Below are 17,776 nucleotides of genomic sequence, written 5' to 3' on the forward strand. Positions count from 1 at the left end.
TGGGCACAGTCTTTACTTCAGGAGATCACTGTCTAGAGCCGCAAAGAGCAATGTGCACCATTGGGGAGGTGCCCCTCAGCCTTCACACACAGAACTGAACGTTATTAAAATGTTTTTCTTTGCATACATTTAACACTGAAACAAGTACCAACTCTGTTAGAAAATTACATTTAAATACAGTTACAGAAATGTAATCCCAAGTCACAGGTGTCTCATTTATCAAAGACAAAAGCCATTGGGACCATTCTCCAGACGAGGCCTGGCTTTGGTTTTCCTGCTTAAAATCCCCCTGTGAGCTTCTTTCATGCTTAGAAAGATTTTATCTTCTTTCCAGGCTTTCTTTTCAAAAGCCAGACCTTCACTGGGGCCAGTCCTTATAAGTTAAAATAAAACAAGGGGAGTTCTTTACTCAGCTAGCTCATCCATTCATTTATTCTTCAATGACTATTTCTTGAGCACCTCACATCGGGACCAGACATGTGCTAAGTCTGAGGAATTCACTGGTGAACAAGAGAGACAGAATCTTGCCCTCAGGGTCCTCGGTGAATTATCCCCAACCAGAGCTCAGGCTCCCTGAGGTTGGGAACATAGCTTGTCATGCTAGCTTGCCCCTCTTTCTCTGTTTCTTGCTTCATCCTAAACAGATCGACACAAAGACGTCTCTACTTTGTTCTTCATGTCTCATGTGTCTTACTGAGCTCATCGCCTCTTTGTCCAAAGGCAAATGACCCTAACTCTGTCCAGAGGTGGGTTTATTGCTCCTCCCAGTTTTCCAGTTGAAAGATTAAGAGGAGGCAGGTTGTGCAGCAGAGAGCACTTTGAGAGCTGCCTTCTGAGGGGAGTGACCCCAGGTGTCCTTGCTTTGCACCCCGAGGTCTTGCTAATCTGGCCCTGATAAATTGGATTAGGAATAAATGCCTGACCACCATTCAGAGTCTGGCCAGTGACCTAGATGGCGACCTGGCATCAGTCTTCCCCATAGGGATGTGAGTGACCAACACAGCGAATTGCACCCTCTATGAGGGAATTTAAGAATGAAAGATACACCCACCTACTCCCCCCGCCACACACACAGGAAGAGAAAGAGAAAGAGAGAGAGAGAGAGAGAGAGAGAGAGAGAGAGAGAGAGAATGAATAACGGGGGCCTGAAGCTTAAAGACACACCTAGGGAAGGCAATAAACAGCAGCCACAGAGTGGAGGACTCCACGAAGCACCGTGAGTCATGGATAAGCAGTAGCCTCCCATAGCATCAACGCATGAAGCAGAAACAGGAGCAGTCAAGCAGCCAAAATAGTGGCCCAGAGGTAAGTGCTCTGCCACCGGAACTATCATGTCACTGCTAGAGCCGTCCTTATTCCATGAACCATCATCCAATTCTCCGTAAGACCATCTATGCAGCTGGCCTTGCCTCCTGGTTTCCTCTTAGCTCGGTGACAAACCTCTGCCATCGGAGGGTAACTCAGACCTTTGTTCTGTCCCTGTACCCTAAAAGATCTAAGTGAGCACAAAGTGGATCCTCCATCCGAGGCGTTGTTTCGCCATTCCCAGAGCCAACGTTTTAGAAACCCCTTAGCCTAGAGGCTGGATGTCGCTCTCAGCCTCTGCCTGGACGCCCTCAGTGCAAGCCCACCCTGCCTGGGGTGTTGAGTAATGAGGCAACATTTGAAATGCACCAGCCCGACTCAGCACTCTGCGATAAAGTTAACAGGCTCGCTGGCCATCTGCTGAGCACCGTGGGTAATTACTATTGATCCAAAGATGCCAAGAGATCTGAGAAAGAGCACACTGGACCAACTGAGCATATGACCTTCAACAAGTTCCCTCGGGCATTCTCACCTAGTGAAATGGAGATACTATAACCCTAGGAGCTGTGAGAATAAACCAGCTACTCTGTTTCCTGCAGCAGAGTGACTGCACTTTAAACATCCCTCTAACCATGAGCAGTGCCAATCTGAGGGTAGGTCTAGCAGCTTCCATGCACCAGGTCAAGCTGCCTTTCCTTAGAGGACTGACAAAAGCGGGCCCACCTTGCCAGCCAGGCTTGCACACTGGCTTCACGTCCACCTGCACGAGGGTGTCCTGAGCAGCAGGCTTCTGGCCACAGTCGTAGGCGGTCACCAGGATCTCATACTGGTGCTGCTTGTCATAGCTCAGCTTCTCGGTGTTCCTGATGTTGCCTGAGGACACAGAGACAGTCAACGTTGTTTCAGATCAAGTTGAGCACGCTGTAGTTCTCCCACATCCCTTCCCCACTCCTCCCACCTCCACCCGAATGAAATGAGCCCCTTCCCTATCCCTTTGTAAGGTCAAGGGTACAGGAGGCCATGGCTTCCACATGCAGCCTGCTCGTTCCTCGGTGGCAGATTCCAGGTTCAGTTGACTGGAGCCACCCCAGCTGTGGGGCAGGGCTGCTTCGAATTCCAAGCACACATTTGGGACCCGACTGGTTTGTGTTTGTAAGTAATGGGTTGCTGGAAAACTCTCTCTTAAAGAGCCCCATGCGGCTCCAGCCCTGATGTCAGGCCCAGAGCTCATCTGCCATGAGATCTCTGGGAAAAAAAAGATGCAATTCAGAAATGTCCTGACACATATTTTTTAACATCTGGGCTCATTGCCAGGAATGTTCACTGCCTCTTCTCACATTATTTTGCTACCAAATAGGAAGTAAAATCAATAAGAAAACGTGTGACCTCTCTTGCAAAGCTGCACAGAATAACCGATTCCTTGCCCTGGTGGCTAAGACATTTTTCTTCTCCAAGAAAGACCAAACCGTTGTTATGAGCCATCTGTGTGTTTTTATCCCTGTGGGTGTGATATTGTGATTCAGGAATAAATATTTGATAAAGAGCAAGCAAAACTTTAATTGACGATTTTTGCTAAAATACCATTTTGTTTCCAAGAAACTAATGAGAGGCCCAATGTGCATTGAATAATTTTTAGTTTTTGATTCCAAGAGATGCAAGTCTTCCTTTGTTGAGAGTAATTTCATTCTTGCATTTTTTTTTCTGATGGTGGAGCTGACAGCAAATTAGAACTCCAATGTTATCATCAGCCTTTACCAGAAGTGAAATTAAGAAAGTGGAAATTAAAAGCAAAACAAACTAACAAGCAGCTAAACAAGTGTGGAATGGCTGATGCACGCACATTTTTAGATTTCATCCAAACTAAGGGAAAACTACCTAATGAGCTTTCTTCCATTCCAGCTGATTATTGTTCATGTGAACCGAGATAACAGGGACTAAGGCAAGAAAGCCTGGGAAATTAGAAAAGTCACATCATGTTTTAAAGATCGGACAAGTTGATCCACCAATCACCCAGTCTTAACCAGTACCCAGGAGCAGGCCAGGAGCAGGTGCAATAAATGTGAGTGCCTGTGAGGAGGAGGAGGAGGGAGTGGAGGCGAGCGGTGGAGAGGAGGGATGAAGTTGCCCATGACATTGGACCAAGCATTCGAATCATTTGTTCTGCTATCTTCTCTGGAATTGTTTCTAAAAATGTAACTGCAGCCACGGATTTGAAGTAAAATTTACTTTGACAAAGCCAGTCAAAAATCTCTGAATAAAAATGGGTTTGAGGTATTTTTGGCCTTGTGGCTGGTATTCAGAATCCCTTTCATTTCCCCCCAAATATTTGTTTCAGTCTCAGCCTGGGGCCCGCACAGGCCTGGGACGGCTCAGAATCGGGTTGGTAACACTCCCTCGGGGTTCCCTTAACAAACTCATTTGTGGTTACAGTTATCACGGGGGAGGGATTCTGCAGGTGCAGGCACCGTGATATAACTGCGAGAAGGAGGTTTCAGCGACATCGGATTGACTTTTCAACAAAAAGTTTTAACTTTCTCTTTCTTTACAGTGAAATGGCTCTCTAAAGATACGTCTCTGAGAAGAGGAAGGCTTAGGGTTTACAATCCGTGTGACATTAAGCAGACGAAGCACTATTGACTGTGCTAGAAAAATAAACACACGGGCCGGCAATCCTTGCCTCAATTTGTTGCAGCTCCTCTCCCGTAACTGTCTTAATGAAACTGTCTGAGAAACTAATTTACTTTCTCTGCCACCACCACCTTCATGCGTGTGAGGATAAGATTCTGTGCACAGATGTGCAGCAGTGGGTCACCATGAGAGGCAATGTTGGGACCCGCTATCCTGTGGGGAGGGCGACATCTGGATAAGACACCCATTTAACACATTTCGATAGCTCGGAAGAAGCCATCCATTTTGCTTCTGTTACAATTCTATTTTCCCCTCACATTTGAATGATTTCTCCAATAGTGCCTTCTCAGTTAGCTGAGTCCACAATTAACCCAGGTGAATGGCTGCCCCGGGGCCTAGTCCCCTGTCCACATGAGCCTGGGCAGCTAACTCTCAAAGAACAGTCAGTCCCTACCTTGTGTGTTGGTGAGGCCATTTTTTAAAACTCAGGTGGGAAGGAGGTGCAATAAGGCAAGCACAGTGACCTGCACACTCCCTCCCCTGGAACCGAACTTGGAACAACCCTTTTGGAAAGCTATACGGGCCAGTCACTTTGCAATTATTCATCCCTTGGGGCATGCAATTCCACATCTAAAAATTGGTTCCAGAAAAATTTCAGATATTTATTGTGAAAAATTGTAAATACGGGTGAAAATATGTCCATCGCAGCATTATATATTACCTTGAAAAAACAGAAGAGAAACGGCATGTCTGGTTGCAGGGAAGAGCGAAGGATAAGAGTCTGCGTGAGATGGAGTGTTGTTCAGCACTGAAAGTGGTCATTATGCAGCACTTTTAAGGATGGAAAAAATCCATGTAATCGAATGTTAAGCAAAAAAATGGGAGGATAAAGAAAAGCAAGAAATGTGGGGTTATACTTTTGTTTAAAAAGTCAGAAAACTACTGGTAAAGTATCAATAGTGGTTACCTTTTAAAAAAATGTTTAATAGTGGTTCTCTTTGGTGGGATTATATGTGACTTATTTTCTTCTTCGCACTTTTCTATGCTTTCCAAAATTCCCACAAGGGCATGTGTTATTTTCTATTCAGGTGGAAAAGAAGTGTTTTCATTTACTGTAAGAATAAACAGACTCCAGGATGCACTTCACTCAGAGGCATCAGCCCCATTACTCTGTGGGTAGCCAGCTGGCAGAGAACTCGGCTGAGATGGTGGTAAAGAAAGAATTGTACCGTCTTCTGCACCACCCATGGGCACCCCTGAGAATCAGACAAGTCTGTCCAGTAGTGCGTGGGTGTCAGTGAGTCCCCGCTGTACCCTCTGTGGTCAGTCTCAAACGGGGTTGAGAGTTTGGCTGTGGCAACGCTCTGGTGAATGCCTCCTTTGCTGTTTATCCACCCCTTACACGGGCAGGATACTTAATTCCCATTTTACTGATGAGGATCTGAGCAAGGTTAAGTAACTGGTCAAGGATCTCTCTCTCTCTCTCTCTCTCTCTCTCTCACACACACACACACATACACACACACACACACACACACACAGTGATGGATGTAGGATTAAGATGCAATTTTGAGTTTTTGAACTTAAAGACCATTGCCATGCATTCCTGTCAGATATCAGTAAGGAGAGTGATGATGTCACTGGTGGAAAGGCCTTGGGGCCAACACTCAGGGGACCTAGGCTCTAGTCCCAACTCTGCCACCTGCATGATAGGTGCTGGTAGGCAAGCTCTTTATGCTTTGGGGACTCAGTTTTTCCATCTGTTCAATGGAATTGAGCACCTAGGCCCTACTGATCTCTGAGAGACAAGCCAAATGCAAGAAGACGGGGGCCTGGCAGCCATCTGAAATCAATCTAGAACTTCCCAGGAGGTGGGTGATGTCACCAGCTCAGAGTTACCTGTTCATAATTTCAGCCTGGAAACCCACAGGGGGTGAGTAACCATCATGTCCCAACCCCCCAGAAAATACCTAAGTCATCATGGCACCATGAATCGAGCACTCCCTATATGTCACGTACCCTGCAGGCATTATCTCCAGGCACTGCCTCTCCCTGAGGCCTCACAACCCCACAGGGAGGCAGGAACTGTTACTGCTTTGACTTCACGGGGGAGGGAGGCTAAGGACCTCTGTTGGAAGAGGTTGAGTCTTAGTTAAGACAGGTCATTCTGACTCCACATTGTATTCTGTCCTCCTCCCTGTGCCCTGCTCCCCTTCCTTCCCTCACAAACAAAGAGCCTGGCAGGTTGGGGTGGGGGTTGGGGGAGCAGGAGCCATCTACCTGAAGCCCTGCAGCCTCAGTGAGTGGGCCCCAAACACAGTAGTACTTCTTCTGATATGCATGCAAAGAACTTCTTCAAGGTGCCTGTCTGTAAGGTCGCTGGAGGAGTGATGGATAAGAGCCAAGTGGGAAGCTCATTAGAATGGGAGCTGTTTCTGTGCCTGCCTGTGGGTCCTACCTTCATTACTTGAACTGTTTTTGTAAACCTCACTGTCAGGGGGCCACACTCTCTGGGAGTGCCCACTCTCCTCTTCATCTTGCGTTGTAAACCAATGTTGGAGGCAGAGGCCTGGCAAAGAACCATTACTCACTTTTAATGAGACAGCGAGGGAAATAAATAGGCATATGTTAGTGAAATGGCTCATCAAGGTGAGTAATTATCTCCATGACTGGGGCAGTTTACCCTTTGATGAAAGAATTTGCATCTCATCTCTCATTGGCTTGTGGCTCTCCAGGACTAAGGCAGGGGGTCAAGGGGAGCTTGACCACTCATCACAGATACCTCCTTCTCTAGTCCTGCTCTTCATGAGGGACTTGTCACTCCTCAAATGCTAGTTTTTGCAGACATAGACCCAAAAGCTGATCATGGGGGAACAGAAAAATACAAAAGAGTTGTTAATATTTTATGAAGTGGTGTGTGTGTGTGTGTGTGTGTGTGTGTGTGTGTGTGTGTGTGTGTTGTGAGATACGTGTCTATGTGGTGGGGATGGGCCACCCATCTGTAGGAAAAGCTATCAGAGAGCAGTTCTGACATGCTCTACTAGTTGAAATGACCTATTTCATAGTCCTAAACCAAACATTAATTGAAGTCTAGCATTTTCTATCTTACTTTTTTATGCACTGATCTTATATCCTACACAATTAGCATCTGGTAATGTCCAGGTGTGTAAATGTTATTTCCATGTATTTTAGCATTTTATAAGGAAACTGCCTTCTGTTAGGAATACTGATTTCCTCTTACAGGACACATCACAGACTGGAGGTCAGGGAGGAGGGTATCTCCTTGGCTTCCTTCCCTTCTGGAATCTGCTGCAGTCCTCGGGATGCAGAAGACACTATCACAGGGTAGGTTTCTCCCTGGTCTCAACATCGAGAAGCATTGGAATCACTGAAGATTTGCAAGCAGGTGACGGATGATATTTCCCTCTAGGTCTTGGCTGCGAGGAAGCTCAGAGCTAATTTGTTGCCCAGCCCTGGTTCATGGCATGCTTTGCATACCAACCTTGATGCCACCTGACTTTATATCTTTTATTTTGAATTTTCCCCCACTTGATGGTAAGCTCCATGTGGACAGGCCCATGTCTGTTTTAGGTTCTACTCTATCTCCATTCCCAGTTCCAGCACTGTGCTTGGCACTGAATAAATGTAATTAATTACAGAGTGGATGAACTTCAGGTTTTGCTGCTTTTGAGTCTTTGTGCAGTACTTAAAAATCATATTTGAAACAAAGGGGGGTAATATACATGTACCCACACACTCATGCTAATAATTAAATAATATACTTGACAAATAATTTTCATTTGATTGATATCAAGTTCTTGAAAATTGCAGTTAAAAGGGGCTGCGTTGATTGGGCCTCTGGCTGTCATGTTTACACTACAATGAGTTTTTAATTAATGGTGATGGAGAAATGTCCACAAGGCTTTATTAGGACTGGTTTTACTTCAGTAAGTTCAGTTTGGGATTGGGATGTTGTGGGAGGGTTCTTCCATCCTTCATTCTCAGTAGGGTAGAAATTCTCAAAGGACTTTGACAAGACCTTTAAAGATTCCTGAATGGATCTACAGCTTAAAAGGTGTTTCAGAAATCTCCACCTTCCCTTTGTTTAGGAGTAGGAAACAGATTGTTGTGTGAGGTGATGTTACAACTGGTTATGTAAGAAAGGGACTCAGACATGGCAGAGTTGAGGGCATGACTCACATCTAGATGACAACTGAAAAATTCCACCAGAAAACCAAGCTGGGTGCAGATGAGTGGCCTTGTGAGCTCTATAGGCTGTACCCACTGAGTAGGTGCCTGGCTGAGCTGCTAGTAATGCCAGGACATCTCTCCAGAGCAGGACTGAGTTTTGGGTTATAGAGCCTAGATCAGGGATGGCATGGGAGGCATCGCTTGCTGAGTACATTCAGGCCCCCACCTGGCCTTCAGAATGGGCAGGGGGTGTTTCCCTGCCCTCACTGTGGTCCTCTCAGGACACTCACCATTTCTGTCGATGGCAAAAGGGACATCAGTGGTGACAATTTCATAGTTGCAGATCTGGCTGTACTGGGGGGAGCAGTCCTCATCGACGGCCTCCACCTGCAGGATGCTGTCGTAGATCTTGCCCTCAGTCACCACAGCCTTGTAGGCGGGCTCTTTGAAGGCGGGAGCAAACTCATTGACGTCCTTCACCTGGATATGGACCACGGCCCTGGAACCACACAAAGAAAAGAAGAGATGGAGGTAAAGAAAGAACTGTACCATCTTCCACACTGCCCATGGGCACCGACTCAGGCCCCAACGCCAAGAAAATGGAGAAACCACAAGCCAGTCAGGCAGTTGTTGCCTGGGTGTTCTGTCCGCCATCTCACTGGCGACCCTTCTACCGGCCCTCGCCCAGATCCCCTGCGATAAATCCACCCTAGAGCAACTCCTCCCCATTCGTTGACCTTCCTTGTCACCCATGACAATAGCATTCCTCTGGACTGTCTCTCCTCTCCCTTATCAATCTGTCACCTGTCCACTCGCTCCTCCATTGAGTAAGAATTTAAGTACTCTTACTCTGTGTTAGTCTCTGAATCAAAGTCCATAAGGAAGAGAGCTACAACCCAACATGAAGAGTGCAAGGACAGAAAGCAGCACGTGGCATGGTAGAACCCAGGGAAAGGTCCCAACCTCCCAACAAGTCTGCAGGGCTGGACTGGCTCAGGGAAGGCTTCCCAAAGGAAGTGACACCTGCACTCAGTTCTGATGGTGGAACAGAGCTATCTCCCTGGGAAGCAGAGGGTAGAGAATTTCAGGTATAGAAAGCAGCTGGTACTGGTGCCTGCAGTGGCCTAGGAACTGGCCAGCAGCTGTATAGGCCAGAGCACCATGGTATGGCCACTGGGTACCCATGTTTGTAGAGTAGTGTGTAACAGAGATGGTGGGCAAGAGTGGGACAGGGTCCAGGAGCTGTGTCAGGCGACTCACTTGTGTGACTTCTTCCAGGCTGTCTCCCGGGGCCCCGCGCCACAGTCGTAGGCCTGGATGATGAACGTGTACTCCTTCTGCAGCTCACAGTCAATGGGGCTCTTGGCACGGAGCCGGCCCTCTCCCGATGTCTTGTTGAGCACCACAGCCTCAAAGGGAAGCTCCTGGCCATGGATCTTGAACGCACAAATCTCGCCTGCAGAGGGATGAAAGGGGAGCAGTGAGCGGCGATCCTGAGAACTGCCAGACTGCAGACGGAGCTTCCCTTGCACCAGATCTGCAAAGCTAACGCCTCCAGGCCATTTCCTCCGCCCAGAACTCTCAGAGCGGAAGAGGCCTCCAGAGACCCAGCCCAACGTGTTCATTTCATGGATGGTAAAACCCAAGTGTTTCACGCATGCACGTGTCACCCATCAAGTGTATCTGGGAGAAGAAAAGGGGAGCGTCACATGTGGGACTGGCTGAGGATCCTGGCTTCCCACTTTTCCGAGCAGGTTTCCCTCTGCCCAGTTTGACACTAAAAACGTGCCCACATTGGCCAGTGTGTCTCAGTGGTTGAGCATTAACCCATGAACCAGGAGGTCATGGTTTGATTCCTGGTCAGGGCACATGCCTGGGTTGCGGGCTCTATTGCTAGTGGGGGGCATGCAGGAGACATCTGATCAATGGCTCTCTCATCATTGATGTTTCTATCTCCCTCTCTCTTCCTCTCTGATCAATAGAAAAAAATAAAATAAAACAATTGTCCACAGTCAAAAGACAAATGACTGTAGAGGAAAGGCGGAAAGGCCCAAGTGTGCACAACCTTTGGTCCTATGACCACATCCTTGCTACCTGAATGTGTGTGCTGTGAGCGCAGCATGAGCATCCTGGCAGCTAGTTAGAAATGCAGGTGCCCAGGTCCCACCCAGACCTCCTGAGTCAGAATCTTCATCTTAACAGCGTCCCCAGGTGATTTGTTTGCTTGCCAACCAAGAGCCGCACTGCTGCTCTGTCCTTTGCTCCAGGTTTACACACTGCACGTTGCTGCAGCCACATTCCCCCTGCCCCTGCATGTCTCTCCACCCACCGCTTCCCTGTGGGGAGAGGGACTCCACTCTGAGTTGCAATTTTATTTCAAAACAGTGGGGGTGAGTCTGTGCGAGTTCTAGAATCCCTGTGGAGCCCGAGAAGCTAACTTCTTAAAGGGTTGAACATGTTGTGAAATTAATGCATTTCTCCCCCTCAGCGGGGTTAATGTGTATTATAACTATTCCTCTGCATTAAAATGATAAAATACCTTCTTGTCTCTATACGTAGATATTTGTTTCTTGAAACCTGACAGCAAGTAAGCCCTGTACTGCCTGCCTTGGGAGGTGCTGAAAATTTGAAACACATCCCCTTCTGTCTTGAGGGAGTTTACAGACTTGTTGGGGAGACAATGTCTGGGTGTCTAGAAGGCCATTCAGAGTGCAAAGGGAGGTGTGAGTGTCATGTGGCCTGGGCAGCAAGGAGTAAAATGTAGGCTTGGTCTGGAGGTCTGGATTCACATTCCAGGCTTGCCACTTACTCCATGATTTAGTCAAATTATATTGCTTCTCTGGCTCTCAATTGTGTCACTTGTAAAATGATCCAGGAGATAGTGTTGGGAGGAGGGCACCTACCCTGAGGTACCCCAACGCTGGTCTGGCATTGCCCCCGTTGCACGGCTGGAACCCCCGTGAGGCACCTAGGGTGCATAGTTTAGGGGGGCCCTAACGTCAAGGTGACCAGGCACCTGCCCCGCTGCTGCAAAGTGACACTGTGAGAAGAAGGGATAACATGACTGCATGCTTGCTCTGTGCCAGGTACTGAGCTTTGTACCTACCCCCACTCAGGTGACCTCATTCACTCTTCCTAACAAACCTGCAAGGTAGAGGTTTTATACCGGTTTGTACAAATTAAAAAAAGAAAACAGATCAGAGAGGTCATTACTTGGTCAAGGTCACAGACTAAAGTTGGTCTAAAACACAGATGTGGCTGACTTCTAAGTTCATGCCCTGTCTATTTCACTGCACCCTCTCCAAGCAGCCCCGTAACTTTTATTTTCAATCCTCACCCAAGGATATGTTTTTATTGATTTAGAGAGAGAGAAAGGCAGAGGGGAGGAGAGAGAGAGAGAAACATTGATGTGAGAGAGAAACTTCAATTGGTTGCCCCTCAAAAGCTCCCAGACCAAATATCAAGCTCACAAACTAGGTCTGTGTCCTGACTGGGAATTGAACTGGCAACTTTTTTTTTTTTAATTTCTTTAATGATTGTGGTATTACATATTTGTCCTTATTCCCCCATTACCCCTCAAACCTCCCCCCACCAATTCATGCCCTTACTCCCCTGTTGTCTGTGTCCATTGATTAGGCTTATATGCATGCATACAAGTCCTTTGGTTGATCTCTCCCCCTTACACTTTTTGGTGTACAGGATGACATTCCCACCAACTGAGCCACTTGGCCAGGGCAGCCCCATAACCTTTGATGGACCACTGTGGGGACTGCTTCCCATCCCATTCTATATCCCCATTCAAGCCACACTCAGGGAGAAATCCCCCGTTTTACATGTAGGAAGCATGCCCTGATCTCTTACTAACTATATTTTCTGAGACGGTCAATCGATAACAAACTTACCTTTAGGCTTTTGATTTTTATTATTTCATTGATCCTCAATTTCATTATGAACACTCCATTTTCACTACATCCCCTCCTGGCCATTTCTCAAATGTAGTTGTGGAATAATGGACAGGAGAGACAGATGTGGGCCAGGCTCTAACAAGGAGGCAGTGTTCTCGGGATCACCAGCATCTCCTTACTGCCTCTCTGACAGAGCTCCTCTGCAGCCCTCGGGGCGGGAGGACCGGTTTCATCCCATCCTCAAACTATTTCTGCTCAGAATTATCTAGGGCTTAACTGGATGAAGTTCTAAAGTGCCTGCCTTGTGATTCTATCCAAAGATCAATGCCAATAGAGGAATATTACTACCGAAAATGTCCGAACTGGTTCTCGAACATTATCTGAAGTGCCCAACCACTGCCACGATTGTAAGACTAATCAGACCATTTCTCTTTGAAGAGACCAGTTAAACCAAAAATAAAAGAGGGCAATTTTCTGTTGGAAACACTTGATTGCAATTAAAGTAGTTCTCAAGACTCAGAAATCCTTCACCAGAGGAAAGGAGAGGAAGGAGGAAAAGGAGAAAGAGGAGGGGGAAGAGGAGGCTCAGGGGAGGGTGAGATGAAGTAAACCTCGGGGCGACATATTTTCATCTCACTCAGTTCAGCTCAATTCAATTCGATACACCCTGCAGTTTCTGAGGGCGAAGTGCCAGGCACGATGCTGGGCCTGGAGACACAAAGAAAATGACTCGAACACCTGAAAACATAAGGACACTCCTAAGCACTCATCACTTAGAAGAGACAGTCAACCAGGGCAACACAATGCTCACCTAGTTTTCACTGGCTCAGACAGACAGGAATTAGTCCCCCTTGGAACAAAACCTGGACTTCATGTCACCCTCATTTATCCCACCACTTCATCTGACATTAGGTTCCTGTTGCAAAGACTTTCGTTCATTTATTCATCCATTCATTCACCTCGTAAATGTTTATTAGGGACTATGTGCCCAGCACTGGCGAAACAGTGATGAAGAAAACCAGCCCAGCCCTGGCCTACAAGCTGCTGGCAGTCCTATAGGGGAGGGAAACGAGCCCCCAGAGAATCACATCCCTAAGTGAAGAGTGGTGACTGTGATAGGTGGTTGGTGCTAGGAGAGTCCTGACCTGTCAGGCAGGCAGGGCTAACCTAAGGATGTGACCTAAGGATGTGATGCTCAGCTGAGACCACAGGAAGAGACAGAGGAGCACAGCCTGGCCGTGAGGAAGGGAAGTGAGTGACAGGCAGTGAGGCCAGCACACCATAGGGCCTCGGCAGCAAGGAACATATCAGGCCCTGAAGGAACATCAGGGCCAGTGTGGCAGGCATAGAGGCAATGGGGAGGGGCCTGCTTCATGGGGATGTGACCAGAGAACCACGCAGGGCCTCGGCTCAAGCGGGTCCTGAGCTTGGTTTAAATTTCTGCTGTCACCATCTAGAAAATCGTAATAATTTTGTCTTTGAACTTTTATTTTGTAAATGAAGTTGGATGGACGACGGAGCATGTTGTGAGCAGAGATGGGTGCAATATGCCCATTCGTTGTCCTTGCTGCCCCATTCAGGTATAGCATTCAGATTGCCCCCTGAGCACAGCATCCAGGTGGACCAGATGCATGGGCGTTCAGCAGGACTCAGGGATAACAAGGTAAGCCTGTGACACTGAGGACCGAGTACTGACAGCCCAGACAGGCCATCCCTTCTATTTGAACCAAAATTGTGTAGGCCACAGAAAGAAGGCAGGGTATTTTAGGAAACATGACCAACCAAAGAGCCCTGTCCTGTCCTTTCTCACTCCTGTTACTTCTCAGGAGTAGCCAACAACTTGTGCTGACAATGATGACAGACAGGAGAAGGGAAGATAAGACACCCCACAGTTCCTTTTCTATTTGTACCATCTTTTCTATCTGTCAGCCAAAGGGAGAGAGTGTTAGAAGAGAGTGTGTACATATCCAGAAGTGAAGTAAAAATAGTTGAGTTTGGTTTGCATGGCATTTACACTGATCTGGTAAAGGACTAAATACATATGCATATGTGAGCTACAGAACGCAATTTCTGTAATGTTCAGAGATTCTGCACAGCACTTAACTGCTCTTATACTTACAAGGGAAACTGGCATTGCACAGTATAGAGATATCAGCGGTAAAATTCATGCTAATAAATTACAATTTTAATTTTTTTCTTTACTCAGAATAGCATCAAACAGCAAATTTACAGCACCACAAGCTGAGAAACAGAGAGAGAGAGAGAGAGAGAGAGAGAGAGAGAGAGAGAGAGAGCGAGAGAGAGACAGACTGTGGATGAAAAGCCCCAGGATGGAGCCCTGAGAAGGAAGAGTATCTAAAGCTGCAGTTCCCAGTGTCAATGTGTGACACATCGGGCTGTCTTCATCTTTCGGGAGGCCTGTCACTGGAAGTTGTTATTATTAATAAAGCACTGCAGTGGGAGGATGATGCACTTAGAAAGGAAAAGATCAGACTTAATGGTTTCCATATTAAAAGATCACTTTTAAAAGCTTGCTTTCCAACATACTTTCTTGGGTGGAAGAGCGGGTGTGCTGGGAACTACGTGTGGGAGTGCAACACCCAGATGGCCATGCCCTTGGGACCCGCCATGGGAAAATGAGGCCAGCAGCTGCCAGACCTGAGTGCTATCTAACACTAGCTGTGGCCGAAGGGGGCTACAGCTTCACCAAGAGGCCCCGTGAGGTCCAGATCAGAGGGGGAGGCCCAGCCTCCAGCTCCAGTGGCTCCAGCCCTCCAGTCCCCTCTGTGGCTCCAGATGCCTTTTCCTCTGCAGTAACACGCCTCTCCACACAGCAGCAAGCACTGATGTAGTTGTCTCTTAATTCCTCCCATAAGAGTTTGGGGAAACTTATGAGTGAATGAATTCACTGATGAATAAATGAGTGATTAAAACTGATCTTTAGAATACATTTTGTTCCTACCCTTGAATAGCCTAGAACAGTGGTCGGCAAACAGCGGCTCACGAGCCACATGAGGCTCTTTGGCACCTTGAGTGTGGCTCTTCCACAAAATACCACGGCCTGGGTGAGTCTATTTTGAAGAAGTGGCGTTAGAAGAAGTTTAAGTTTAAAAAATTTGGCTCTCAAAAGAAATTTCAATCGTTGTACTGTTGATATTTGGCTCTGTTCACTAATGAGTTTGCCGACCACTGGCCTAGAACTATAGATTGCGTTGATTCCATTTTTCAGATGAATAAACTGAGACTCAGAGAGATTAAGTGGTTTACCCGAGGTCACTCGGATAGGAAGGAGTGGATGAAGGACTGATGTCTGGATGTAAATGATGCACCCTCTTCATTCTCTCAGGGGTTTATCACTGGGCAGTTGTGATGTTCTAGGACAGAGCTTCTCAAAGTGCCATCAGTGTATCCCTGGGGTCCCCAAGACCCTTTCTGCAGGGTCCACAAAGTTCAATTTAGCATCCTATTAACACTAAAACATTATTGGACTTTCCCATTTGTGTTGATGTTTGCAGTAATCGTATAAAAACAACGGTGAATGAAAGTGTTGGTGTCTCAGTAGCACCTAACTGCATTCTTTGCCACATATAGTCACAGAAATAAAAAAATAAAAAATAAGGCCAATTTCATGTAAGAATGACTCTAATGATGCAGTAAATATTAATTGTATTAAGTCTCAGTCCTTGGGTGCTTGTATTTTAATACCTGTGTGACAAAATGGAAAGTACTCCTGGAGCACCTTTGTATTAAGGTATGCTGGTTTGTCTCTAGGAAAAGCATTTGTGTGACTTAAGATGAGTTGGGAGCTGAACTAGACCTTTCTTCGTGAAATGCCAATTTTACTTCAAAGAATGACTGACAGGCAAATTACGTTTATTCAAACTTGAGTGTGTGGTGCGCATTTTTTCCCCCCTAAGTAAGCCTGTCACTTAACAGAAAAGAACTAGTAGCATTTGTTGCCAAAAATAAAATCCAAGCTTTCAGTTTTGGAAAACTTGTGTCTGCCACAGTGAACTTGACAATACATCAATACACCAATTCTTTTCTGATAAGATGGATAATGATATTAATGAATGTGATTGTTTGAGATCACATAATAAATTATGTCAGCTTTTGAAATGTGTACTTAACAATGAATCAATCAATATCTTCCAAATGACCAAATGCATAATGTTATGTAGTCACCCATGGGTAAAAGACTCATTCAAAGTGCGAAATTGACCAAAGAATTTTAATGTAACAGCATATAAGTTCATACATGTGATTTTAGATTCTTTATTGTGACTAACCTTTAAGAAACTTTTACTTATGGAGCTTTGGTATAGTATCAGAGAAGAATATCTACAATTACCTGAAAAGATTGTTAAATACTCCTTCCTTTTCCAACTACATACCTGGGTAAGTCCATATTTTTTTCTTCACCTGCTTTAACCTAACCAACACATCATAATAGATTGAAGGCGGAAGTAGAGGTGAGGACCTAGCTGTCTTCTATTGATGCGGACATGGAAGAGATTGCAACATGTATGCACTGCCACTGCTCACACTGATTTTATTTTGGAAAATGTATTTTTTGGGGTCAAATTATGTTATATATGTAACTTGAGTTTATTATTGTTATTATGTAACAATAAGCATTTGAAAGTTTGTGTTTTGATTTCTAATACAGTAAATATTGACATATATAACCCATATGGACAAAAGGTCTTGAGGGCCATTAATAATGGTTAAGAATATGAAGATGTCATGAGACCAAAGGCTTCTAATTTCCCAACCATAGTTTCCACACAGATGATTCCCTGTGCTGTAACTGATGCTTGTAATGGACCCATCGTCCCTCAGAGAACTCCAATCTCAAAGCAACCCAATTTGCTATGTGTCTCACAGCTGTGATATTTGTATGAGAGGAAGCAGACCTTGATATCCAGAGTGCTCTTTATCCAATCACAAATGGTTAAAATTTGGCTCTTGAGCCAAATAGGTGGGGCTCACATCCTACCCTGTGGTTAACTACCTGTGTGACCTTGGGCAAGCCATGTACCTCTCTGTGCCCGTTTCCTCATCTGTAAGATGGGGATGTATTGCTAATAGTTACCTCATAGGATTGGTGATTGTTGGGAGCATTAAGTGAACTAATATAAGCAAAGCACTAACAGTGCATGGTACGAAGTAATTACCATAGGTGTTAGCTCTTATCACTGTCTTTATATTGAAGAAAAGTAAGTCACACACTTCTGGCAAACTCTCTGTTTGTATTTGAGAACTGATGAGATCATTTTGTCATGAGAAATGTTTTGAATGTATGTCACATGTGTCATTAAGTATCTGGCTCCTTGAAGTACCTTGCACCTACCAGCCCCAGCTTACATATGTTTATATTCCTGAACATCACTGGCCAACGACTGCATCCTGTGCATTTGCCAAATCTCAACCAGGACCACTACTGCCGCATGGAGAGGGTTTACTGCGGGTGGGTGGGTGCTGTTTGTTTGGTTTTGCTTCTCACAGTGACTAGAAATTGCTAATGGCCTTGATTGGGCAAGAGTGGAGGATACTAAATATCCTGCCCTGGGCAGGTCAGTCATATCACCAAGAACCATCTCACCTAAAATGGCTATCGTCCCCCTTGAGAAACACTGCACCTCAAGCATGCAGCTGGTCTCCAAGAGGAAACGCCAGGCCAGGTTCATGAGCCCAGGTTTGAGGACAGTGATAGATCTTGTCAAGGCTTCTCCAGACAGGTGAGG

At 46.1% G+C, this 17,776-nt stretch overlaps 1 protein-coding gene across 2 annotated transcripts in view; it reads right to left on the minus strand.

Moving 5' to 3' along the window:
- CLSTN2 (calsyntenin 2) overlaps window positions 1-17,776 on the minus strand; it is a 571,355-nt gene that overhangs the window by 112,977 nt on the left and 440,602 nt on the right. For both annotated transcript variants that reach the window (XM_080675259.1, XM_080675258.1), the window contains exons 3-5: window positions 9,385-9,580; window positions 8,415-8,623; window positions 2,029-2,178 (exon numbers count right to left, since the gene is read on the minus strand). In XM_080675259.1, coding sequence (XP_080531385.1) covers window positions 2,029-2,178; window positions 8,415-8,623; window positions 9,385-9,580 — 555 coding nt within the window. The remainder of the gene's footprint in view (window positions 1-2,028; window positions 2,179-8,414; window positions 8,624-9,384; window positions 9,581-17,776) is intronic.

The sequence above is a fragment of the Plecotus auritus genome, assembly GCF_963455305.1.
Source record: "Plecotus auritus genome assembly, chromosome: 6".
In the NCBI taxonomy this organism is placed as follows: Eukaryota; Metazoa; Chordata; class Mammalia; order Chiroptera; family Vespertilionidae; genus Plecotus; species Plecotus auritus.